The sequence below is a fragment of the Meriones unguiculatus genome, chromosome 18 (genome assembly GCF_030254825.1).
Source record: "Meriones unguiculatus strain TT.TT164.6M chromosome 18, Bangor_MerUng_6.1, whole genome shotgun sequence".
Classification (NCBI taxonomy): domain Eukaryota; kingdom Metazoa; phylum Chordata; class Mammalia; order Rodentia; family Muridae; genus Meriones; species Meriones unguiculatus.
In genome coordinates, this window is record NC_083365.1 from 39,154,395 (window position 1) to 39,179,985 (window position 25,591).

A 25,591-nucleotide genomic window follows, 5' to 3' on the forward strand; every position below is an offset into this window, starting at 1 on the left:
CAGAATATGGAGCCAGTTTTATCTGTGCTTTGATTGTGGCTGAAAGCTTCTTATAAAAGATGCTTTGTTTCCCTTGGGACAGATGCCACCAAATACTGCTCTAATAGCAGTCCTCTGGCCAACCCTGCCTACATGTACCCTTTATCCTATGACTGGACAACCAGCAAGAAAAGAGTGTAAATAAGGCACAATTCTGGATGTGGCATATTACTGAATTGACTCTTTTAGATTCTAGAGTGTTTCTACCCTGGAAGTATTAGAAATCCACTGCTAGAATATTTTCTCATAATGGTTTCCCCAGATGGAAACAAAGAACACACAGAGATTTATGTAGACAAAGATAATCCTTTCTGAGAAATTTTCTAGGTCATAGCTGGGAGCTAATATACTACAAACCTTTTCTGTCTCTACCAGCTAGAAACTGTAGACTTTCAGCCAAAATTAAACCTTGATCTTAAAGACCTAGGTTTATACATCTCAAAGACCTTTACTTTTTTCATCTAGGCAGTGCAGAAACTGGTAATTCAACATCCTGAGATTGGAGTGAGGAGTAACAGAAAGACTGGGTAGACTTACTAAGTTCAGTAAGCAGGAAATCAAGTGGGCTCTCACTCATGTTTGGAGTGATGACTTCTAGAAGTGGATGAGGCTGCCTCAGTACTTTGCTGGTTTTGCCTTTCTCTAAGTGTACTTACCCTGCTACCTGTTATTTCTCCTGTCCCTGCCTTCTCCTTGCCCCTATCTTCTGTGATGCTGTGTTCTTCAGGACCAGACCAGTGGTGCTTTAACCCTGAGTATTTGAAGTAGTAGCCATGCCTTTGGGACTATGCACTTGTGTTTTGACACTAAAATACTGATACCTGGAATCCTCTGGTTACATCAGTAGTGGTTGAGGCTATTTTTTTTTCAACCCTCTTTGTTATTCCCATCTTTCTGTGTTTTTTAGAAGTCACTGTTGAGCACTTCCTCTGTATTTACTGTGTAACTTCTAGATATGTAGTCATTGGTAAAATAGTATTAATACTACTCTTATATACTTCATGAGAAAGGGGAATGAGACCAAATACCAAACTATAGGCTCTACTAAGGACAAAGAAGGAAGGAAAGTACAGAGAGAGTGATAACTGGATCATCTACCTGATGAGGTAGAATACCTCCTGGAATGTAACTCTGCAGCATGGGTGAAACCTTGGCTCTGCCCAATGCAAAGTGCCATTGATTGCTGATTCTTGTTTTTCTGACCTAATACCTAGAGGGATAACACCTAGAGGAATAAACTCCTGATTTTTTACCAGCAGTCTATTTTGATAATTTAAATTGTAAGTCTGATGGTCTCCTTCCTCCTTTACTTGCTGTTGTATACTGGGTACTATGTATTTTACATGTGTTCTTATTTGATCTCACAACCCAAGATAATAAGTTGTTTTGTTTTTGTTTTTTTTTTAATTTTCATAATCACAATAGTTAAATTTAGAAATCAGAAATCAAAGAAAGTAAGACACTTTCCTGTGGCCCTACTGCTCAGTCGTGATAGTGGGAACAGCATGAAACTGTCAACCTGTATGTTATGTTTCTCCTTTCCTGTGATGTCTGAACTAACCTGCTTCTTATTTTCCTTTGTAGTGGTGCCAGTGAAGAAGAGGACACATGAAGACTTACCATTCCCCATGGAAACCACCCCTTCCCTGTGTGTATGTGACAGCGTGTATGTAACGGCTTCTGATATCTGTGAAAACTGCCCGGCAACAAACTTCTTCCACTGGATATGTCCCCAGATCCACAGAAGGCACATGTCTCCAAGGGACAAGGAGTTTTATGCATAGTGACTGTGTGCTTCTTGTTCTCTTGTGGCAGGTCACAGGAAGAGCCCCTTTGATCAACTTGGAGGGCTCTTCAAACAACTCCCCAATGGCTGCTTTGAACTTATTCAGGAAAACCAGCTCCTGGAATATTGGGCAAGTCAACAATATCACTTCCTTAGGAAGGTTCTAGAATATCTTGAAAGGAAATCAGGTTTTTCCTTACCTGCAAACAGAAAAATCTGCTATGTTCATACTGAAGCTTCAAGCAAATGTGGCCAAGCAGGGCCAAACTGACTCATTAGGCAGTCTTTCATAGTCCAGTTCTGCCTTTGTGAAAGGCGTTAGGGCAGCTGGGTTAAAATAGGGTTGGAGAAAGAGTCCAGAGCTAGAAAGAAGATATTTTTAGTATGTGAGGTTATTTAGGACTTCAGATTCATAATTCAGTGCTGTTCAAATGGAAAAAATGATTGAAGAGGTAGAAAGGAAATGGCCTTAAGGAGTGGGGGGATCGGTGGTAGAGGGGGCACAAAGAAATCTGATTAAAAGTTGAAATCAGTGTTTCAGAATTCAGATTGCCCCGAATTTTCCAAAGTGGTCACTAATGCATCTGATAAAACCTGAATTATTGGGTCAGGTGTGTGGATTAATGGGCCTGTCGCAACATAAAAGGCTGGCATGTATATTGCCAGGTGGAGGATTGTCACCGTAAAACTTACAGTTCCACCCCTAGGTTAGCCTAAGGTGGCTTCAGTGCACTGCAGGGAGAATCCTTGCCACTCCCTGGCTGCTAGCAATCATTGTATTTATTGTATTTGGAATCCCTCCTCCTGCTGGAGCAGGCCTTCAGTTCACCTCCCACATTTGTTCTCCCCTCTTATGTAGCATGAGCAGGCATGTCCCAGAGCTGGATTTCCTGGCCTTTTGCCACTCCCAGATCACAGTTTCTTACAACGATACTTTTCAGAGTCAAGAAAGCAGTAGTGTGCTATAAATATACACATACACAATTTTTCCCAAACTGATGACGTGGATGGCTTAGACAATTTTAGCATTTTGCCATCTGTCTGCAAAGACTGGAGAATTTAATACACCTTGAGTTAACACTCTCTAATATCTTGTTCTAAAAAAATTATTTAAAAGGACCAAAAACCACTCTATAAAGAATGTGGAATATCAGAAGATTGAAAGGACTTCAGAATTTGGAAGCTTGTGTTTTCTTTCCCAAGTAATCATTGTATGATCTTTATATGTTGACCTTACAATGGACAGATCATTGGCTCTCCACACTAATAATCATGCCATTACTTTAAATCAGTATTTGGGGAATCCAAATAATTCGTGTAGTGGTTATAAACAGTAATACAAAAATATTTCCCAGCTTGTTGCTATAAATTATCATCTGTCTGGAATCCTCAAGGAAAGCATTTCCTCTTTACTTAGAAAGGGTTTCAGATTTGCTCTATGGGCTTCTGTTATCTTCAGCAACTGATAAAACTTTAACCAGGAAAGCATTAAACACAGCACAGCAACTCCCGCCCAGATTCCTCAGTTCCCAGTGCAGCATTTATTAATGTAGGAACTAGGATGCTTTCTGCAGTGGTACCAGCTTTGGCCTCAGAGCTAGGACGTGCTGCTTGGCTTGTGCCCCATAGTGATGAAGCTTCTTGCCTTCTGGGTCAGTGTGAGTTAAGAATGTCAGAGTTGTATGTGTCCTGACTGACTGCAGATAGCAGGGTTTACCCCAATCCCTAGGGAGAAATCATCAAGTGATACAGGTAATGAATGTCTCCACAGTAAGTTGGAGACCCACAAGTTCTGGCTGCCTTCTGAATGTTTAGTTTCTGAGTGCTTAGAGGGCTTTGTTCGTTGGTTTAATACCACTGTATCCATGGCAGTTCCAAGAAGTGTTTGGCTTCTCAGCTCTGACAGCCAGGAAGAGGAAGTAACCTTAGGACAGGCTATGAGCCAGGCACTCTGTAAATGGACAGAGGACAAGTCATTTGTTTGTAGTTACCAGGAAACACTGGAACCATTTTGAACACAGCTTTTCCTGCTCTTCAGTCAGCCTCCTGCCCTACACCATGATTTACCTACAGAGAGAGAAAGATGCTTTCAGTTCACCCAGTGCACTCTGCCCATTCACATTATGAATTGTTTTTTAAAGGCATCAAGATGCCTTTATTCCTCTGCGTTAGTAGATGTTGTAAGTATTCATTGTTAACTTGAGCTTCCTTCCAGGAGCTGGGGGAGCCTTTGCTTTTTTGGTGCCATCTCCACAAAAGGAAAAAGTGGGGAGGAGGTGTGTTTGGCCTTCAAGAATATAAAGTTTTCAGACACAGTGAAGGTGACAGTAGTCTTTAACTTAATTTAAATACCTCCTCCTTCATTACTATAGAAAAGCAAATCTTAATGTTTTAGGAAACTCAGCTACCATGCCTGTGCTCTGTGAGAAGGTGCCAATTTGAATCACTGACTTTGGATTCCCTTCTGAGGGGTGTGTGTGTGTGTGTGTGTGTGTGTGTGTGTGTGTGTGTAAAAGAGCGTGAGATTTGTATACATACACACATACTATGCCACTTAATTATTTAAGAGTTAAGTGAAACTCAAAGCAGCCCTTGGTGATCTTATGTACTACCATAAAGGTTTCTTCTAGTTTGATGCAAGTGTAAACAGATAATTTAAGTGTGGGTGCTGGGTTTCCAGAATAACCCCTAGTGGTAGGGGTCAACTCTTATAGCACTGAGCCAAGGTGACACCCTAGCCCTCTTCCACCATGTGTAATAACATGGGAAATTTAGATGCCTTGTCAACATTTTGGTGACTTGGATCATTTTGGTCACTCCATTTAGGCCCAAGTATACAGCTACAGGATTTGACTTTGTAGTAGTCAGAGGTCTAAGAAGTCCTTTCTCCCCACAGAGAAAATGCCCTGCTGGTTCCTAACATTCTATTCTAGTGTAATAGCTATTCAGTATACACTTCTCAGTAAATTGGTTGCATGTTTACTGTGTGCTGAACACATCTAGATTTTTGTTTGTTTGTTTGTTTAAAGACAAAAGTCCCATTATAAATCAAGTTCAGCCCTGCCCTGAGAGAAAAGGTACACAGGGAGATTGCAGATCTTACTGACTCTGCCTTCAGCAGTGTTTCTGAGGCTCCTACCGTATGGGATTCCAAGAGCCAAAGGAGTCAAGAATTCCCCAGATACACAGGAGTTCATTCGGATCCCTTGGTTTCACATGTGATCATGTGAGCCTGAGAACACACCAGAAACATCAGAACAAGGGCCAGAGCAGGAGAGTGAAAATAAATGAAGACACTTAGAGGTGTACTGAGTGGAAGAATAGCCAGAGTCCATGCTGAGCTTGGTGTGGCTTTGAGGGGACCACTGATTCATACTTTATGGAAGTTAAACCTGACCACTCTTCTTACAGTGACAAACCACATCGCGTGAGTGGGTAGAACCAACGAATCCATTGTCTTCTGCCTGTTTTCGTGTGCCAGTCACATTCCCTCCTTAGTCATCTTCCCCTTCTACCCTTTAAACTAAACAAGGGAACACTGAATCTTTCAAGGAAATTACATATCTGAGTTAATGTTTCAGTATATCATTTTCATACTGTAAATTATTTTGTAAGAGAGATTTACTGCTATCCCGAGATGTTCGGACTTGGCTCCCCTGTGCATTTGAAAATCAATAAACTATTACTGGAAATACCATTTGTCTCTGAGTCGTACACAAAGGACTCTGCTAGGTGTAAATATTCATGACGATCTGCATATTTTGCTGTGGTAGTGCTGGAGATGATGGTGTTTTTGTTATTAGGTATGGGGGCCTAATTTAGTTTTGACCTCCTAAAGGGCTTTAGGAGACCTCTGGAAGGTAGCAAAGGTTAGACCAGACAGTATTAACTGAGTAGGTAGATTATAAGGTAAGCAGTGTTTACTCCTGTGATCTTTCAAACAACTCACAGCTTTACGACTTTGATTAGCTAGGAAGGACTTTGGTTAGCTAGGAATTTGGTTTTTGATAAATGTTCTTTGAAAATAAAAACTAATCAGAACCCTTGAGCAAATTATAATTATGCTAGCAGAGCCGTATCTGTGGAACTTTAAATGTACCTATTTGAATATGAATATAATTGATGAGAGAATTAAACGGTAAGTAAACTGATTTCAGTCTGGCTTCTAACATAGGGCCAGCGGTTGTGCTGAAACATGGAGTATGTACTCAGGCCTTCAGTAGCTAAATGTGAAGAGCAGAGATCCTAGAACGTGAAACTGAAAATGTAAGTCTTCCCCAAAGCACAAAACTTAATGCTTCAAAATCCTAAAAGCCACCAGCAGGTATGTTCGTGAACCCTGATCTGATCTCCTTCTATCAAATGTGTCTTCATTAACCCTTTCCACATGGCAGTATGAGAGCTTTGAGGAAAAATATTTAAAACAGGGTGATGAAGTCACTCAAGGTCACCCAATAAGCCAAGCTTGGTTAAAGCCCGAGGACAAAGACTGTCTCCTGCAGCAATCACTATGTCCCACTTTCCCAGTTGCTGAGGGCACCTCTTCTGCTGGGGTTTGGGAGAGTAGCATTGCCAGGCACTGTACCACTTGGTAATCTTCAGCATTTCAAATCACGCTGTATGGGAAGGTCTTCATCCCTGCTTTGTATGGGAAGGTCTTCATCCCTGCTTCCTGGTGCCAGCACCTCAATACCACATTCTATTGCTTCCACCCCTCTTGCTTTATTACTTTTCCTTTAGGCGGCTCTTTTTTTTTTTTTAATTGCTTCTTGATTCTGCTTACATGTAGCCTCATTTTCTTCAGACTCATAAAAAAGCGAAATTGCAGCTTGTCTGGAATATCTCCTGGTCTTCACAAGGCTCAACAGAAAATCAGGCTACCAGCCATTCAATAAGTGAGAGTGATGTCACAGGAAATAAATGAGAAATAAAACTGCCTGAAGTCTTTCATTGGAAGCAGTGAATGTCTGTTTGTTAAATACAGCAATTTCCAGCATTAAAACATTTATTTTGTTAAAGTAATAGCTATCATTTAGTCAGTTCTTTGGGCCAAGGACTCTCTTAGTTGTTTTTTACATTGCCCTATTTAATTTTCAAAGCACTAATACTATTGTCTCTCCTTTTATAACTCAGAGATATTTTAATAAGCAGAGAACCAAAACTTAAGGTTAACAGACTATAGTGTCTATTCTTCACTCCTAGCCATATTGACTCCACCTGATATTGAAATAACATCATGTTGTTACTTGGCACTGGCACTCCTTGCATACAGTTCGGTCTTGAGGCAAATACATTGGACTTGTACTGGGACTTGCTTTTTGTACAGCCTGGAAAACAGGACAACTGAGAGAAGGTCTAAAGACAGCATTGCAGTCTTCCAGCCCAGAGCTGCACTATGAGCAGGAGAAAATTGTTAAGTTTGCTTTGCCTTCTTCATTTTAAGGTCATAAATAATGGAATCATTGAAAGACAACATCAGGGCTACATTGTGGACTTAGAACCTCCAAACAGAGCCTGCAGTTTAATTACGCATCATGATATAGTTATGACAGCAACCTGACATAGTCCTGCTCCCTATTTTTGGAAAGGGATGGCAAAAGAAGCTTTTTTTTTTTTTACAGTTCTGTATCTGAGATGGCCATAATATGCCATTTGCCATATAAAAATGGATCATGATATTCATGCTGTTTGAGGTTTCAGTTGCTGCCCATATACTTAGTCTTAGCCATCTGATAACTTCATTTATTTGTAGTTCCTGAACATAAAACCCAAACAAATGGTTTGAGAATGAGTAATTGAGACAACTGGGAAAACCCTAGCAGAAGTGCGACTCATTGAAAAATGACTAAAAGCTAAGAAATAAGCAGCCAAGCCTTCTGCCCAGTGGAAATAAATACCATGAAGCAAACATGCAAGAGAGGCCAGACATCCAATCATCAGGCACCTACCCTGAACTTATGTCCTTGCTTCCCACACAATTATAAATGTTTCATTGGTTTTCAAGTCTACAGAAGATTGAATTTAAGGAAGGAGAACAGACTTCAAAGAAACCAAATTCAAGGAAGAGAAAGTTACAGCAATAGACAAGACAAAATGTCAAGTGGACCAGAGGAGCTCCAAAATACTTTTTATAGAGGACACTTACTGCCAAAAGAGTCTCACTGTAGTATATTCAAAATAATGACTGAGCAACACATACACACATACTCAATATTCAAAGATACATATTTGTAGAGCAAATATTTTTAAATGCTTATAACATGTTTTGAAAGAAAGGAAAGTAAGGAAAGAAGAAAGAAAACCTTGAGCTTAAAAGGAATAAACAGTTTGACAGTTCAGAACACTTAGCTAAATAGAATGTACGTCCACTTAGCTGAAGGTTTATTGTTCCATGAGACTCTTGTGTTTAGAGAGGTGTTTTTCCCCTAGCTTTATAAGTGACTTTCATGCTACAGTGCCTTGCATATAATGGCATGAACAATAGAAGTGCCAAGTTTTCAACGTGATGAATAAAACTAATAACCAGAATACAGGTCAAATTCTGCAACAACAAATACTGCTATTATAAAAATCACTTAGGCATCCCTAAGTCCCTGTCGATTGCCCATTTATTTTAGGCAATAGTCATTACAACAAAATCAGAAGTATAATAAAACAAAAGCTAGACCCTCTCTGCAAATTGAGTGTAACACAATTTAGCCTATAATAACAGATTTTCACTTCTATTTCTCCAATTCTGTGCTGCAAGAAGAATCAACCTTATGGTTAGTTGTGTGAAGAGAAGAAAGAATTCAGAAGCAAAGAGAACATGAGGTTGAATAGCACTCCATCCCTAGAGAACATTGTCTGCAGAGCCATTTCTGACCACCTTCTTTCTATCTTGGAGCCATCAACCAAAGAGTAGCTGACTTCTAATTCTGATGGAGTGCATATACTAAGCCCTGGAATGATAATTTAGTTCATTTCTCGTGGATCATTGAGGACTTTGGGGCCAGAGATTTTGTTTGTTTGTTTGTTTCTAAACCCAGGGGCATTTGAGTGGAACTTATTTTCCTTCTAGTGATACCACATGTTTATAAAAGCACATGCCACATTGATAATGTGTAAAAATAGTGTTAATCACTTTCATTCCATTTGGTGCGCAGGCAAGGATTTTTTTTTCATACGAAGCCTTTTGCTGTTATGTTCAGAATTTTGTCCATTACTGTAATATTATGAGTTAACTATCTTCCTTTTTTTACTTAAGTATTTTTTATCATGTCTTTGCAATCAATATTTTGTATACCTTTAGCAGAAGAGATTAAATCATGATTCACTTTAGAACCATACAATCAGCAACAGGAAACAAGGGAGGTGAAAATTGTCCACAATTTTCCAATGATAATACCTGGCCCAGGTCCCAGACTCATATCTTTCTCCCAAGAAGTCCATAAATTCTGGGTACCACTCAGCTTGCAGAAGTGGTATCTTCAGACCTCAGGTAAGTGTAGGGCTCCAGGCATGCCACTGCAGAAAATCATCTGCTTGCTTCTCTAAACCAGGCCACTTTAAAGCACTCCTGTGACCCAGGCTAGGAGATCAGGTTCAGAAAAGGCTGAGTCCTCTGCTTGACTCTTGAGAACATTGAGTCCCAGGATGTAGCTGTTTGCTACATGCTATTTTATGACATCTAGAGGTGAGGGTTATTAATTTTTTCCATTAAGAGACTTTTTGGTCCCAGGTGTCGGGTCCAAGTACTAAATTCAACCTATTCAAAGAGACCAGAACTACTTAGAAGACTGTACTTGAGACAGGGATCATGGTAGTGAGAGTTGGATGAGGGTATTTTTGGATAGAGATGATAAACCACTGATAGTAATAGAAGTGGACATTTTATCCTGTTAAAATTGGCAACAGATTGTTGTAAACTGTAGTTACTAATTGTGATACAAAAGACCAAAACTTACTCCTCCTAATATAATTGTATTTTGGTCCCCATTACCCAGGTTGTGTTTCTCACCCTTACCTCCCCTAGTTCCTATATTCTTCTCTCTCTGTGAAATTCACCTCCTTAGTTTCTACCTGTAGTTCCTCTATTCCTCTCTCTATCTACGAGATTGACTTTTTAAATTTCTACCATTAGTTCTTATATTCTCTCTCTCTACAAGGTTCACCACTTAGTTTCTAGCTATGAGTGAGAAGACAGTATTTGTCTTTCTGTGTCTGGATGCATTTCACTTTACATCATGCCTTCCAGTTCTATTCATGACAAGATGAGAAAGGATGACTCTGAGGTCAAGCCCAGGCTGGGCTTACATAAGCAAGACAAAACAGACAAAGACATAAAAATCAAAACAAGGAACAAGGAAAGAGAAAATAAGAAAGGTGATAATTTTCTCAACACTGAACCAATTTAATTTTTAAGAGGTAGGTGAGAGCCCATTTACCCTGGAAGATAGGGCCTATCTGACCCAAGAAAAGTATTCCTATTGAAATCACACCTATCCTACATTTTTCTAAGCTATACTTGCCTTTTACTTGCTCAAAGTGGCTTGCTAAAGTCTTCTCCCCAACCCCCAGCAAAAGGACAAGACAGGGAAAAAAAATCAGGTCTACCACTTGTGGGGTCATGAGAAAATTCATTCAAAGTGTTTACTACCTTCTTGATAGCCAGGCCATATGCATTCTTTTATATTGTGCTGCTGAAGGCCATCACTGCCCTCAAAAAAAGCCAATTCCAATTTCACAATGGCTTGCTTCCTAATCATCATTGGCACAGTCTCAGAGGGACAGCTGCTGTCCCGCCTCAGGCTAGGCACAATGTCCAATGGCGGACTCCAAGGTAATCAGAAGTGACCCAGACTTGAAGCTCCCCCCATCTCTCTCCCACCCATTTCCTTTTCCTCCTCTACTCGTTCTTTCAATCTTTCCGTCTGGAAACCGTGAGTTTCAAGATCCCAGACACATATTCTCAGGTTTCAGATGTTTGGGAAATTTCTCAGCTTGGGTCAATGTTCAAGAGTAAGAGGACTTGGTTTGGGAGGGGGAAAATAGCCAAGATGCTTTTACAAGAGAAAATAAGGTGTGGTGTGGACCCACCCTTTGTCAAGTCAGCTCCTAAACCACACACATTACCTAGCTCCAGAGAAAGTATTTCTGTTTCCCCTGGAAACAGAATAGAAAAACAAAAATTTCTGCTCATAAAAACATACTCTTCTCCTTCTATGGTATAAACACAGCTATCATTGGATAATGTGACATAATTGATTTTGCGTGTGTTAGTAGGGAAGAAGAGAATCTCAGAGGATGGAATGAAGAGTGATGGAGCGAATGAAAAGTTTTGGCTTAGATTTTTTGGGGTGGCAGAGGGAAGGACTGTTAGCACGAATCACTGCTTAACACTACTGCGACATCTCTGTACACAAGTAACATGTCTTCTGCCTCTGCACTATGGAATGAAGTGAGGCTTGCTCCTGAGCCTGGGCTTCAGAAGAAGCAGTCTTGGTTTTAGGACTGACTTTATCTTTTTCCTAACTTTGGAAGAAAACAAGTAAATGATATTCAGGAACTAGAACAGTGCTGAACCACACAGTGAGCTTTTTGAAATGGCAGTTTTAGATAGCTAGTCACTGTGCTGATGATCATCACTGAAGTCCACTTACAGATTGGATGGATGGAGTGTGTCCTTGCATTAGGCCACACAGCCTTTAGATCATTCTTTAGGCTATTTCATGGTCCTTGTTACACCTGTTGCAAGTACTTCAAATTATAGTGTGTTTGTTTATTCTTCGTAGCTCTTTGTATTGTTGGCCACTGCGTTACAGTGCTAACAAAATTGCCTCATGCAAAGTAGGTATTCAGACATTTTGTGGATATACTGACTAGCATTCAAATTCACCCCTTCTCCAGATATTATATCATGATGCTGACAGATTGAAGGCATCTTTAGCTGAATGTCAAAAGCAGGTGGTTCTACCAATAGACACCTATTTTTCCTAGCACAACAGGGAAAAGTTGAGAAACTTTTTAAACTCCCATCCCTACTCTCTCACTAACAGACTGTGCAGTCTCCAGTAGCCATGTTTCCTGCATACTCCTAAACTAAGGATAGAGTCCTCTAAGATGGAGGATTTTCAGTTCTCTTCCAGTTCTACAATTGTAAACTCTTAATAAGTCTTGCCAGGCTTCAGTCTAGGGTTCTTAGTTTGTGTCAACTAAATACTGCACTGGCCTGTTTAAGTAAGGAGTCTGTCTTACCAATATTCCAAACAAACCGAGGGTGGTGGCAGGTCCCCTTCCTCCCAATTTGACTTAACATCCATTTTCTTGGCTAGGAGCCTGAATGTAAAGTTATCAAAGATGAGAGTTCGGCACTGATCAAGGAGCTTACTGGTAGTTTGCCCAGCATGTTCAATGCCCTGCCTGATTCAGACACAACACCACAAAAAAAAAAAAAAAAAAAAAAAGAAGAAGAAGAAGAGGAATTGTCTCTCTTCTAACAGAATTGGCCACCAATGATTCCCATGTCTTCACTAGCACCCTTGAGGCCACAGGAGAACCTTCAGACACAAGCTTTAGTGTGACAGGCAGCAGCATGTGGGTGGGAGGTGCTGGAGAGTGTATGCACTCAAGGCCAGAGGGAAATACACATACATCAGGAAGAAGAATGACTGCACCCCTCCAACCTGCTGTTCTTTCAATCTTCTATCAACATTTATTTAAAGGAAAGGGTGAGGCAGCATGAAATGTTGGGGTGTTATTGGAGCTATGCCCCACCTGCATACCACACCCAGAAACAAAAGCTATAACCCCTCCTTAGAAGACCATTTAGCAACCATCTGTTGTTAGTCCAGCTTATCCCTCCTGGGGTCTCATCCCACCCACTTCCAAGTGGCTTTCAAAGTATTTCTTGCAACCTCATACAATTGTTTCCCTGAAAGGCATTCTTGGGAATAGCTTTTGCCACCTCATTATAACTTACGTGAAGTTTTTGCAGCACCGTTCTTTTACCGCAAGAAACTAATCACATACTGTGTATTAACGTCTGTGTGTATTAATGTATCTGTGTGTGTGTGTGTGTGTGTGTGTGTGTCAGGTTGGTAATTCAGTCAGGAAACCATTCCTGTAATAGAAATGTGTGTGACCCCCAGATCACAACCCCTCCCCCACCATGTAGCCATAGGCTGTCTGGTGTAGAGTTCATGTCCTTCCATGTAAAAAGAGATACAAGGGTGGTATTTTCTTAGGAGTTTATTAGACCCTCTGGAATGTCACAGGAGGATTTAGCAATGATGAAGAATAAATAGCCCCATTTTCTGGGACAGCTGCCTTTTTCTCTACTGCCTCCCTCTCATCCCTATCCTTAGACTCCAACACCCCCTTTGCCTTGAGGGACAAGTGAACATTACCCATTGTGGTTCTTGAATGATACACATACATGGGCAGAGCTGTTGATGTTCAATTGTGCTGGTTCACACCTCTTAAGGGATTAGCAGTTTTTATTTGTGTGCACACGTATGAATGAATATGTTTTTGTTTGTATTCATGTATGCGCAGGAGCACGTAGGGACTTGGTTTTAGGAATGTACAGCACCACAGAAGGCCTGAAATTGGATTAGCTCACAGTTTCATTTAATGACACTTTTCAAGGCTGTGATAGGAAAAAGAAGACACTTCAAGCAGAGTCTGTGGAGGTTAAATGAACTACTAGGTTGGTTGAATAGTTATGGATAGTAGCACTACTATAATAAATTATTAGTGAAGTATCAAAGCAGGTATTTTGGAAGAGAAAGTTGGTGATAGTTGTATTCTTGGAAATCCATCTGGGCTGGAGCAATGGCTCGGTGCTTAAGGGCACATTCTTCTCCTGTAGTTTATTCCCTGTACTGTCAGAAAACTGTGAGCTCTGTGACCAGGAGACCCAACACTTGGGACTTCAAAGTGGGACTCACATACACACCACACAAAGACACAAATGTAATTAAAAATAAAATTAAATTAAAAAAAAACTTGATGGGGAGTGGTGATGCATGCTTTTAATCCCAGCACTTGGGAGGCAGAGGCAGAGGCAGATTGATCTCTGTTGGGTTCAGAGTCCAGCCTGGTCTACAGAGCATGTTTCAGAACAGCCAGACCTACACACAAAGAAACTCTGTCTCAAATAAATGAATACAAATACTTAAAAGAAACCTTTAAAAACTTTGGCACATTGGAGCTATTTTGTACAGGAATATTTATGTAACATTGTTTCTAATAACAGGGAACTGGCTCTGAATCATAAGAGTCTCTCATATGGAAGAACACTATAGAAAAACAAAGGGGGGGGTTCTCACTGCCTACTGACCCGGCCAACAATACTTCTGAAAATCATGCCCTTGTCCAGATTAGCAATCACACCTTTCCTTTTTGCAATTACAGAACATTCTCTAGGGTTGTAATGAAGTGATGAGTGAGTCTTACTATGAAGAGTGGGTTTGTATCACTCAAGCCAAACTGAAGAGACACAAGCCCTGCAGAGGTAAAGAGTGAGAGGCTTAGGTAAAAGATACCTTGGTTCCGGGTACAAATGGGTTTGGGTGGGTTAAGTGGGTGAAGACCCTGACTGCCGGTCATTGGCAAACCTCCTTAGTCTGTTCTACTATAGGGAGAAGAAGAGAAAGTCATCTGCAAGGCCTCAAGTAGAGATGAGGCATGACCTGCCCCATTCCTCAATCTCTCGTTCTCATCTTTGGTCTGTTCTTCCGGTTTTGTTTTTTGTCCTTTGTAGCCAACACCAAGGTTGGACCTGGAAACTTTATCTGCCTGTACTGTCTAACCTCTTTACTATTACCTACAGTTCTTTCATCCAGAGGGGTATTCAGCATCCCTGTCCTGCAAACAAGACCTGCGCTCTTCTTCAGTCCTTGGGTTCATCTTGTTGACCTTGATTCCTGTAGAAGACTCAGGTTAAGTTTCCAGCACTCAATAACTGCCTGTAACTTCAAGGATCCAAGTCCCTCTTCTGAAATCCACAGGCTCACACCTGCATGTAGTGCACATGTATGCACTCACCACACACATCACATGAAACAAAAATATTTTCTTCAACATGAAGAACAATTGAGGAATAGACCCAATATTTTTCACAGGCACACATACACAGGGAAACAGAGACAGAGAACCAAACATCTGGCACCTCAGCTCTTTCCTCTGTAGCCAATATCTCCACTCATAGGAATTGACCTGTATTCCCCCTTTACAGTACCAGTCTAGGCCAGCAGGGGTCTGCCATTGGTTGCTTTTAGCCAAAATGACCTTCAATGGAGAGCTAACGGGCGGGCATGGCTTGAGAGAGCAGAATTCCTAGATATAAATAATGGATCCCTGCTTGTCAGATTTTGAAGAGTTCAGTCCAGCCTGCAAGACATCAATGATTCTTTTATCCACAATGAAATGCTTGTTTTAATCCAGTTTTTGTGTTTACCCAGAAGATCTATTCATAAGGAGACCTACCTTAACCTAGGAGCTGGGAGAGTTCAGGTTTCTTTCAGAAACAAGTAAACAATTTGGTCTCTGAAGCTACCCAAAGGACCAAAGACGGTATGATAAAAAGACAGTGTACCAAGCAAGGGATTAGACGTCTCTAATTTATAGACTGTAAAGAAAGACAGGAGCTTAGTATATACTACCTAAGATTATTCTTGAGACAGGTGTTCACACATGTGTGTGTAAGACAGAGCTTGATGTCAGTGTCCTTCTTGATCTCACTGGACCTTATTTTCTGGAGACAGGGTCTCCCAGGGAATTTTGGGATCAGTGGTTCAACTAGACTGGCTAGCCAGCAGGCTCCGGAGGCCCTCCAGCATTGGGTTGCAGGTGCACACTGCCACACTGGCCTTTTTTCCCCCACATGGATACTGATGATCAAATTCGCCTTCATGCTTGTACTGCAAGCCCCTCACGCCCTTAAGTTGGTTTTCAAACTATTCTCAACCATTCTCACCCCCTGAAATATATGCTTCTTATGGACAATTATAACAATTACTGCTAAACACCTCCATACAATGCTTCACAGTTTTTAAAGGCCTTTCCCTACACATTACCTCATCTGGTCCATTTTTACATGAAGTTAATGATTATTCTTATTTTTATGGCCAATGAAATTGTGCCTCAGGCAAATGAAGAGAGTTGCCTGAAATCCTGCCACTAATGGTGGCAAAGTTGGCGATTTTACATACTGATATGATAAAGTCTGTAGGTGTTAAATGATTTTAGGATGCACAAACATTTATGTAAGGAAGGCTCATTATAAGTTGTAATTTTTTTCAGCAATTAGCCTGATTTTACTTATTAGCACATATTTCTATCTTGTTGCCAAGTTAGACAGCAATGCTGCCATCTCCTTGAATTGTGGGGCGCCTGATTGTTGCTAAGTGTTCAACCCTTCTCTTCACACAATCCCACTCTATATTTGGCTCTTTGGGGAGATAGCAGAAAGTGGCAATGATTCAATCTATCCACATCCAAACGCTCTTCCTATCTTTTTTTTCCCCCCTTACAGGGAAAACCAAACTTCAACACTAAAAAAACCTACAGAGCAAGGCGCTGCTGTTTGTAGATAAGATGAGATCGAGGCCAGCTTGCCCTCTACCATGTTCCCACTTACTGTGGTTACTGTGAGCAGACACCCTCTAGCTGTCACAGGAGCTGTCGGGACTCCATGCCTTCATTATTAGGATCCAGGGTGGTTGTGGGTACTAAATGAAATGGAGCTTGGTACTACACCCTGGAGAATAAGAGATTCATGTTACAAGTTTTAAAAAGTCAAATGCAATATGAATTCAAACGAACTTTGTAAATGACTCTATGATTTTGGTAACAGCCAACCCCGAGCTACTCCTGTTGCCTTAAAAAAAAAAAAATCTCACTCCATTTCCTCCTCTCCTTTTTATTAGAGGTTTATTGGCCCCAGATAGGATTAAGGAAAGGCACCTTGAACATGGCTGGCTATGGCTACTTGTACACCAGACCTGATTGTGATGCTCGTCAAAGCCCTAGTGTTGATTCCTGAAAGGCAGAGAATCAACTGTGCACCAGAATTTTGCAAACTTTATCTGAATCAGGCACTTCGGGGTACCTGGCAGGTGTCTGAGGCCTCTTCTTAAATATTATGTGTAGGCAACACCCTGCTAGGGACCTTGATAACCTGGGCAGCCTAGACTGCCTAGCTCCAGAGGCTTACCTGACTGGTCTCAAGAAAATCTTGCCTCTTTTGTCCTTAGTGGTTCAGAAATAAGTATGTGACCTGTGAGAGCTTCTGGGAAAATCTCACACCTCCAAAAAAAAAAAAAAAAAAAAAAAAGCTGTGATTTTCTTCTTTCCCCAAATAGTGGCTGCACTTAACTTTGTCACCTAAGGAGGAAGCGTTCCCAGTGGCTGCAAAGGAGAAAGCTGTACAGCCTGTGTGCACAGCTCCCCAGCTCCAAACCTCACAGCAGCTCTCTGCTGGAGAAGTCTGACTAGGGCCTATCTGCAGGTGAAGAAACCAAAATAATGTCTAGAACAAAGAACTAATAAATAACTGTACCAGATCCGTTTGCTTCCAAACCTGGTCTGTTCTTCATCTCACTGAGCTGACCCTTTGTCCGAAGAGGAGGGAACTACAGCTTGTTCTGTTCTTTATCTCCATCCTTACACCGGCCAGTCCAGTGCACTCATCCACCCAAAGCTGAACTTCTGTCTTCCACCCGACCTGCCAATCTCAGGCAAGGTCCACTGCTGGAATGCCTGCTATAGTTTGGATCTTAAGTATTCTCCAAAGGTCCATGTGTTAAATGATGCACCCCCACAATAGCATTCTTGGGAGTCAATGGAGCCTGTAGGAGGTGGGGTGGTAGGGGAGGGCCTTAGGTCATTGGAGGTACATCTTTAAATGGGGTGGTGAGACCCTAGCCCCAGTTTGCTCCTGGTCATGAGATTAGCAGTTTTGCTCTGCTATACATTCCCATCAAAATATGCTGCTTTACCCCAGGCCCCAAAGCAACCAGTCATGGACTATAGCCTCCAAAACTGTAAGCCAGAATAGACCTTTTCTCTTTATAAGGTCACTGTCTCAGTTATTTGTTATGGTCATGGGAAGCTAGCACAACATCCTTTGAGGTTCTCCATAATCTCAGAAGTCCTTTCCTTTCTCCAAAGCCCACCTCTAGATGAATTCCAGTTCTGTACAGGAAATACATTTGATCTATACCAAGCTCTCAGAAGAACTTAGGAACTCATAGTTTGTGTCCTATGTTTGGGAACTCCCAAGTTTGTATCATTCTTGGAAGTTTTAACTATCAACATTTAACTCTTGTCCTGACTCTTAGTCTTCCAAGGGTCTGTTTCTGGACACCATTGGATGCTTCCTTTCTTCCTGGAAATTTCTTCTGTATTCCTTTGTCCAAACTGAGCCAAACCAAACTCCCTAGTCCCGAGCACACCAGTTTTACATATTCAATCTTGGCTGTTGTGACCTTCCTGGAATGTGCCCCCTGTCTTCGTGTCTATCCAGTAGCCTGTCAGTTGCTAGCTGGCCTGGGGACTCCAGGAAAAGCCCGTAGTTGTCTCTGTTCCATATCATCTCAGCACCACCCCCATGGTGCCTGGCCCATGAGAGACATCTGTTAACTACCTAAAGAATGACTGAATGGTTGGATGGATTTACTTTAATTGTAAGAACACCTTCGGCACAAATGGATCTCCCAACAAGGTAGTAGTTGAGTCGGCAAAGTCTCACCTGCTTACCAGTCTCTCTCATTAAAATGGCTAATAGTGCCAGCTTGCCAGGGTCTAGAGTCACCTCTCAGCATATTTGTGAGGGATTCTCTTGATTGGGTTAATTGAAACGGGAAGATGCTCTAACTGTGGGCAGCACCATTTCATGGGCTGAAGGCTCATGGACTGTACCATAAGGAGAAAGCTGGCTGAGCACAGAGTATTCATCACTCTGCTTTCTCACATTGGAGGCTGTGTGACCAGATACCTGAAGCCCCTGCCACCATGGTTTCCTCTCCATCATGGGCAGTACCCTGAACTGTGAGTCAAAATAAGCCCTTTCTCCCCTAAGTTGTTTTGTCACAACTTGTTGTACAAGTTGACAAGACATTTTGTCATAGCAACAAGGTAAGGGACTCATACATTGTAAATATTTTAAGTACTATCTTAATTTTGAGGAGTGTGAGAATTTGCACGTGTGACAGCTGCATTGCCTGCCTTCCTTCCGTACACAGAAACTGGGGCAGGCTTCAGGTAGCAGCCCTTGCTCCTGGATTCTAGACTAGACTTAGCTACAGGCTGTCTGGATTGGGAGCGGAGAGTTCTACAAGATAATTGAAACTCACAGACACCTCAATTACACTGACAGCTCTGACCTTCTTTCTTGATCTGGTGTTAATAAGTTAGGAAAAAAAAAAAAAAGACACTGACATTTGGCCCCCTCTACCCACCGTCAGCTACACCCCAACCAAGCAAGAGAATTCTAAAGGCACAGAAAGACTGAGCAAAGCTCAGCATTTGAGTTCCAGCAATAATAATTTGGAAGAATTCCTGTGTTAAGGAAATCCACCTGGAGAAATGGTGTTGCTGGTGGTACAGGCGCTGGAAGCAAACAGACCAGCAGTCAAGTGCAGACTCCCACCTTTTTTATCTGGAGGTCACTTGGAAGGTTCCAAGCCTCTCAAATCTTGATTCCCTCATTTAAAACCTTCCTTTAGACTGTGGTCAGAAATAAAAAGACACCCCGGAAGTAGTGCCTCTGAGGCGCACACACTGTGCACCCTGCTGGAATCTGGCCTGGCACCATCCTCTATTTTCCCCCCCGCCCCCCGCCCCCCGCCCCATAAGAGAGAAAACACAGAGAAACACAGTCAGTGAGCTCCTCCTGCACTAGATTTCTCTTCAGGGCTCACTGCTTTCCCACAGACCCTACAACTCGCTCACAGTGCACTTTGTACAGTACTTACTGAGGTCTGAATTCCAGCACCATCCAGGATGCTGAGTCACCCAACTTTGCCCTGACAGTCCCAGCTTTAGCACTGAAGGAAGGTCCTTTGTCCTGAGCAGAGGACATTTGCTCATCTTCATTCTGCTTGCCCTCAGGCTTCCATCCTGGCTGATTTGACTTCCCTGTACCTTGAGGAAATGAGAAAATCTGAAAGCAAGCTTGGCAACTAGAATGAAACAAGGGCGGATGTGGGCATCCATTCGGAAGGATCCCACCCACATTTGTGTTTCTCACCATGAGGCTCACCAGCCCTTCCTTGAGAAGATGCCAAATGCCTGGGCTCAGAGTTACAATTTCCCATTGGGGTGTAGGCAACCTTGTCATGAGCGTAACTAGAGCATACCTTCTGCTGACACCCTCACCTCAGTCTAACTCCATTAAACCCCGGCTCTCCTGAGCCAGAACTACTCCAAGAGCAAAGGAGAACTTTGGAGTGAAAGTCAGGGAAGTGTTCTGTCTGGAAAAGGAGGTGCAGCCGAGGGGAAGGAAGATGGATGGGAAAGGGAAAGCTGCTTTTCCTTAATGAGAGCAAGGCTGCCTCTGTCTCAGCAGCACATGAACCTGAGAAGGAATCCCTGTTGCTGGTGGGGACGGAGGTGAGGTGTGTGTCACTGCAGTCCTGACTTTACGGCTGTGCATCCTCTGGAGTCCTCCAGTCACCCTTCAAAACCAGCCACCACATGCTGTACCCCCTGGCTTCTCTCAGAGAAGCACTTGACAGTCTGCTCGGCTTTGGGATTTTGAAATAATTTTCCTACACACTATATCAAAACCTCCCTCATCCAGATTAAAGAAAACAAAACAACCCCATCTAGGCCTGGGTGGGGGGTGCAGATATGTAATTCCAGCACGTTGGGAGAATGGAATGGAACAGGAGGATTTCAAGTTCAAGGCCTTCCTTGAATGAGTTTGAGGCCAACCAGGCAATTTAGTGAGACTTCATCTTAAAATAGAAAATATGAATCAAAGCGGGCTGTGATTCAACTCAGTAGTAAAGTGCTGTGCCCGGGGCACTAGGCTCAATCTCCAGTAGATCAGGCCTAGAAAGCTAAAAGTATTTGTAGTGATAATTCTGGAATTTGGGGTTCTTTTAAAAACACATATAAGAATGTTTTCATTTTAATCCCAGGTGAGGGGATTTGGAGTTGCTTCAGACTGTCTGAAGCACCTGACTGTGATTTGCCTCGTGCTGTAAGCAGAGCTGTGGTTTTACCAGCTGCGGATAGTTTTCTGCGATTGTGTGACATTTGGAATTCTGGGAACTTTCAGAGGGTGTATAAATGCTAGAGTATTTAAATAAATGTTCAGGTGGGTTGGTGGTGTTTTGTTAGTAGTCATGCTGAAAAAAGAAACAAGAAAGTAGACTCAAGGAACTCTCTCTCTCCTTTCTCTCCTATCGTGTGATAGGAGATGAAACCAGTGGGAGAATAAATGGTGGGAAAAGAGGAACCTACAAAGAGGCAAAGACAAGCTACAGGTATTTTCATAGCATCACACAGATATTGTAAAAAAAAAAAAAAAACAAAACAAGGTGGGGGGTAACTAAGACAACTGTCTTCAAAGCCTATCACAAAGCCCTACGGAAGAAATGATTCCAATCATAGTGGCCAAGGTGCACGCACAATTTATTTGTAATTATAACATGACTGCTGTATTGCAATATTAAATATACTGTAAAACATGAAAGCAAACATTGAAAAGGAAGGAAGCCACGCATGCTTAAATTCCAATAGATCATATTGTACCTTTAGGGAAGTGGGTTTGCTGGAGATGGGAGCCAAGCACCTCCTGGAAGCAAGAAGACAACATAAATAAGTGAGGCTAAGGACATGGCTCTATAGGTAAAGTGCTTTCCTTGCAAGCCTGAGGGCCCGAGTTCAGTCCTCAGGTCTGTATAAAAAGTGTCAGGTGTAATCCTATCAACCAGGAGGCAGAGATGGGAAGAAACCTGAGGTTTGCTGGCCAAGACTGACTAGCCATCACGGAGCTTGGGGCTCTAAGGTCGACTACTCCTGAGGAACAACAGTGAGGTTATCATTTTACTTCCACACTCATAGACACATGAACACATGCACCCAAAAACACACACAAACACACAGGGGTGCACACAAATAAAAGCATAAACCAGTAGAGTGGACCAGGTATAGAAGAGCCAACATCCAGACAGGACAAGAAATGGCAGCTGATCCTCAGCCTTAGTACTGGGACAATACTGGTGGGGTCTTATTGGTCCTCTTTCTAGGGGTCCAGGCCGAGGGCATAGAGTCATCACACTGACACCGGGAGTAGGAGAGCAAGTGGATGCAGGCTCATTTATTCCTGGAAGAGAGAGCACATTATATAGCTTTGAGCGACCAATCAGGTTTCTCCACACCATCTCTGAACCTGCCATTGGTTGTTAGTCACCAGGCGAGCTCCCCAATGTCAGGCCACTCAGCTCCGCCCTACTACTTCCGAAGTCACTTCCGTGAAAGTCAGCCCAGGCTGTGAGCCCCAGTGGTCCCTCACGGGGGACTGCCCACAGGGACTGTGGCAAAAGTGCGAACAAATCTCCCATCTAACCTGAGCAGCTGTCACTCAGTTTCAGACAAAAGCTGCAAGATTTCTGATAGCTAGGGTTTTGTGTGTAAACATGCCAGCTGGGGAGGTTAGTCTCTGCCTTAAGGTTTCAGGGTGTCAAAGCAGTCTGTAGCATGCGAAGGGCCGCCACTAGAGTGAAAGAGTGTGGCCTTTGCAGCTGGGTGGTCTTGACACTGAACGCTATTTCTACCTTTAAGAAGGCATGGAGAATCTCTGAACTTCATTTAGACCAGGAGGATGAAAATTACGGGTTTTCTGTCAGGTTTGTGATGATGTATGCGAAGCATTTAACGCGGAGTCTAGCACACAGCAGACACTCAGTAAATGGTACCGAGCCTGCCTCAAAGTCATCCCCAACTGCCCCTCTGAAAATGATTCCTCGTCCAGCATTTGACTTTCAGAGTTCTACAGCCCAGAAGCATTTCTTCCACACCCTGATTTCATTGCTCTGAGGCCTCAGGCCCACAGAGTCACCTCCTACTTCCACAGCCAACAGGTGACCGTCTGTGCTTCTGACTGGGTGGCTCTAACTGAAGGAGTCCATGAGTCCCTCCCAAGTTTGCCTGTGTGTAAGAACAGTCCCCAGAACCCAGGGGAGCAGGGATATTAAACCACTAGTTTATCACAGAAAGGCAAAGCCCAGAGGCAGCCTGCTCCAGTTCAGATCTGGATGTTCCCAAAAGGCCCAAATGTTGAAGTCTTGGTCCCCAGCCCTGGCACTAACAGGAGAATCCTTCAAAGATGGGGACCAGCTAGAAGTTTCCTAATCGTATGGGGCAAGCCCTAGAAAGGAACACTGGGACCTGGACCTCCCTCCTTTTGCTTCTCAGCTGCCCCCAGGGAAGTAGCTTCCTTCACTGAACCTGCCCCACCATGATGCATGGCTTTACCATGTGTGCCAAAGTCTAGGCTAAGTAACCATAAACTGAAACTGAGAAATGAACCTTCTCGAGCTATCTACGAGATTTTGTTTGAGTGATAGAAAAGCAGCACAGAGGCCAGGCATGGTGGCTCACACTTTTAATCTCAGCACTGGGGAGGCAGAGGCAGGCAGATCTCTGTGAGTGTGAAGCCAGCCTGATCTACAGAGTGAGTCTCAGGTCAGCCATAAAGAGAGACCATGTTTCAAAACAAACAAACAAACAAAAAAATACATAAAAAACAAAGCAAAAAAAAAAAAGATTTAAAAAATTGCACATAGTCAGGTGGAAGAGATGAATATGCTGGGGTGTGGCTCAGTTCCAACCCCCAGCATCACATCAACCACATGGGGGTGCACACCTGTAACCTCAGCAACCAGGAGGTGGAAGCAGAAGGATCAGGACTCAAGGTTATCCTTAGCCATTTAGTGAGTTCAGGGCTGGCCGTTCAGAAAAGAAGAGACAGACAGACCACAGACAGAGAGGAAAGAAGAAAAAGAAAGAGGAGGAGGAGGAAGAAGAGAAGGAGGAGACAAGGCAAGAAAAGAGGCAGGGAAAAAGAGCAGAAGAGATAGAGGAAAATTTCCCTCTGTCCCCAGAAGATCCGGTGGCTTAAAAATGACAAGAGCATATCCACTGGAGAAAAAGCAGATGTGTATTGTTTCATTGGAGGCCATCACAGTGTGATAAGCTCACCTCTTCGGTAGATGCCATTTTTCTGTAAGAGAAGAAGTTGGGGAACATCAACACTAGCAAATGATTCTGAAGGGAGGAGCTGAATTGGGTTAGAGAACACATAATGACCTCAGACTACATTTAGCCCATCAAGCAGACAACAGCTTGCATATTATTCTTCATGGGGCTGAGACAGAGGGCAGCCCTCTGGCAGACATTTGCCCAGGTGTGTTGACAGACCAGGTCTCTTTTTTGACAGCTAATGACATTCCAGTAAGAAGGCTGCAGGCCATGAAGTTCTTGTGTTGGGGGAATCCAGACAGGATGAGAGGTGTTTGAGGAAGGCTTCTCTCAGGGCTGGGGTGGGGAGCAGAGAAGGGGTAGGAATCTGGATTCACACTTCTTCAAAAGACTTTTCATTTCTGACTTATAAAATTGTTCAACATATCAAAAAGGAAAAAAATTACCTTGTTTTAGGAGTATCATTCTTTGAACTCCCAAAGAAACACATGACAGAGTTTGGGGGTGGCACAGGGCTGGCACGGAGCTTGTAAGGCCTTTCCAGGAATGCATCCCTCCTGGCTGCTACTTGTGGTCACTTCCATGGATGTTTGGTTTTCCTAGGCTTCCCTGCAAGGGCCTGACTAAATCCTGGGCTTGTGCTAATGGGGTTCATATCCTTCCTCTCTCCTCTCGCCAAGGGGCAGGTTAAAAGGCAAACCTCTGGTCAAGTGTCATCTCCCTGGCAGCCAGCCTTCTTCCTGAGGGGTTTTCCACAACTCACCTTCAAGGGTAAAGTTGGAAAGGTTTATTACTCTCATCTTCATCCCCTCTGATAACTTCAGAAACTCCAAAAGGGTTTGGGAGTTCTATTCTAAGGACAGGAGCAATAACCAAAGCTGTTTTGTAGTATAAATCATAACAGCACACTCCTGCTCCCCCACTTTACACCCTGGAATCTGAACTCCGTGGACTACATCAGCCAGCAGGCCCCTTCCCCTTCTGGGTTCCAGTGAACTAAGCGAGAGGGAGGCACCAAATGCTGACATAAAGGGGGCAGGAAAGAGATGGGAATGTTTGGTTCTTCAGCTCCCCCTGTGACAGAGCTCTGCTCATGCCACAGTGCCAGGCCCAGGCAGGGCTAGAGCTCTCTCCCTCCCTCCTTTTCTCCTTTTCTCTCCCCACCGTTCCTTCCTTCTGTTTGCTTGCTTTTGTTCTTTTGGGTTTGGGAGGGGCAGGATCTTGTGTGCACAGCTGTTTTTAAAGGGATCCACTCTCCCTGTTACTCTTTCAGCCAGGGATAAAAACAGTTCCCCAGATTACCAGCCCCAAAGGATGTTCTTGTCCCCTATTGGTTTCCCTTAATCTGCCATGCCTTTGTAAACAGCCCTTTATTGAAGTTTTCTCAATTGCTCTCGTTGTTGTTTCCTGTGGGACTGTGACCTGACACACATATAGCATATGGTTTTTACCTCGCAGCCTTGGGTATAGAAACCACTAGAGCAGTGTAATTGGAATTCGTCTGAGATCATCAGCATCTCTGCCTCACCCTCCAGCTGCTAGAAAATCCGGTTATCCAAAATATCCCTC

The 25,591-nt window shown here is 42.9% G+C and overlaps 1 protein-coding gene across 1 annotated transcript in view; it reads left to right on the forward strand.

The window, feature by feature from the left end:
* The window catches only part of Trim44 (tripartite motif containing 44), a 109,111-nt gene extending 103,589 nt beyond the window's left edge, over window positions 1-5,522 (forward strand). The window contains exon 5 of the mRNA XM_060371824.1: window positions 1,624-5,522. Coding sequence (XP_060227807.1) covers window positions 1,624-1,651 — 28 coding nt within the window. The 3' untranslated portion in view covers window positions 1,652-5,522. The remainder of the gene's footprint in view (window positions 1-1,623) is intronic.
* Window positions 5,523-25,591: the final 20,069 nt, after the last annotated feature.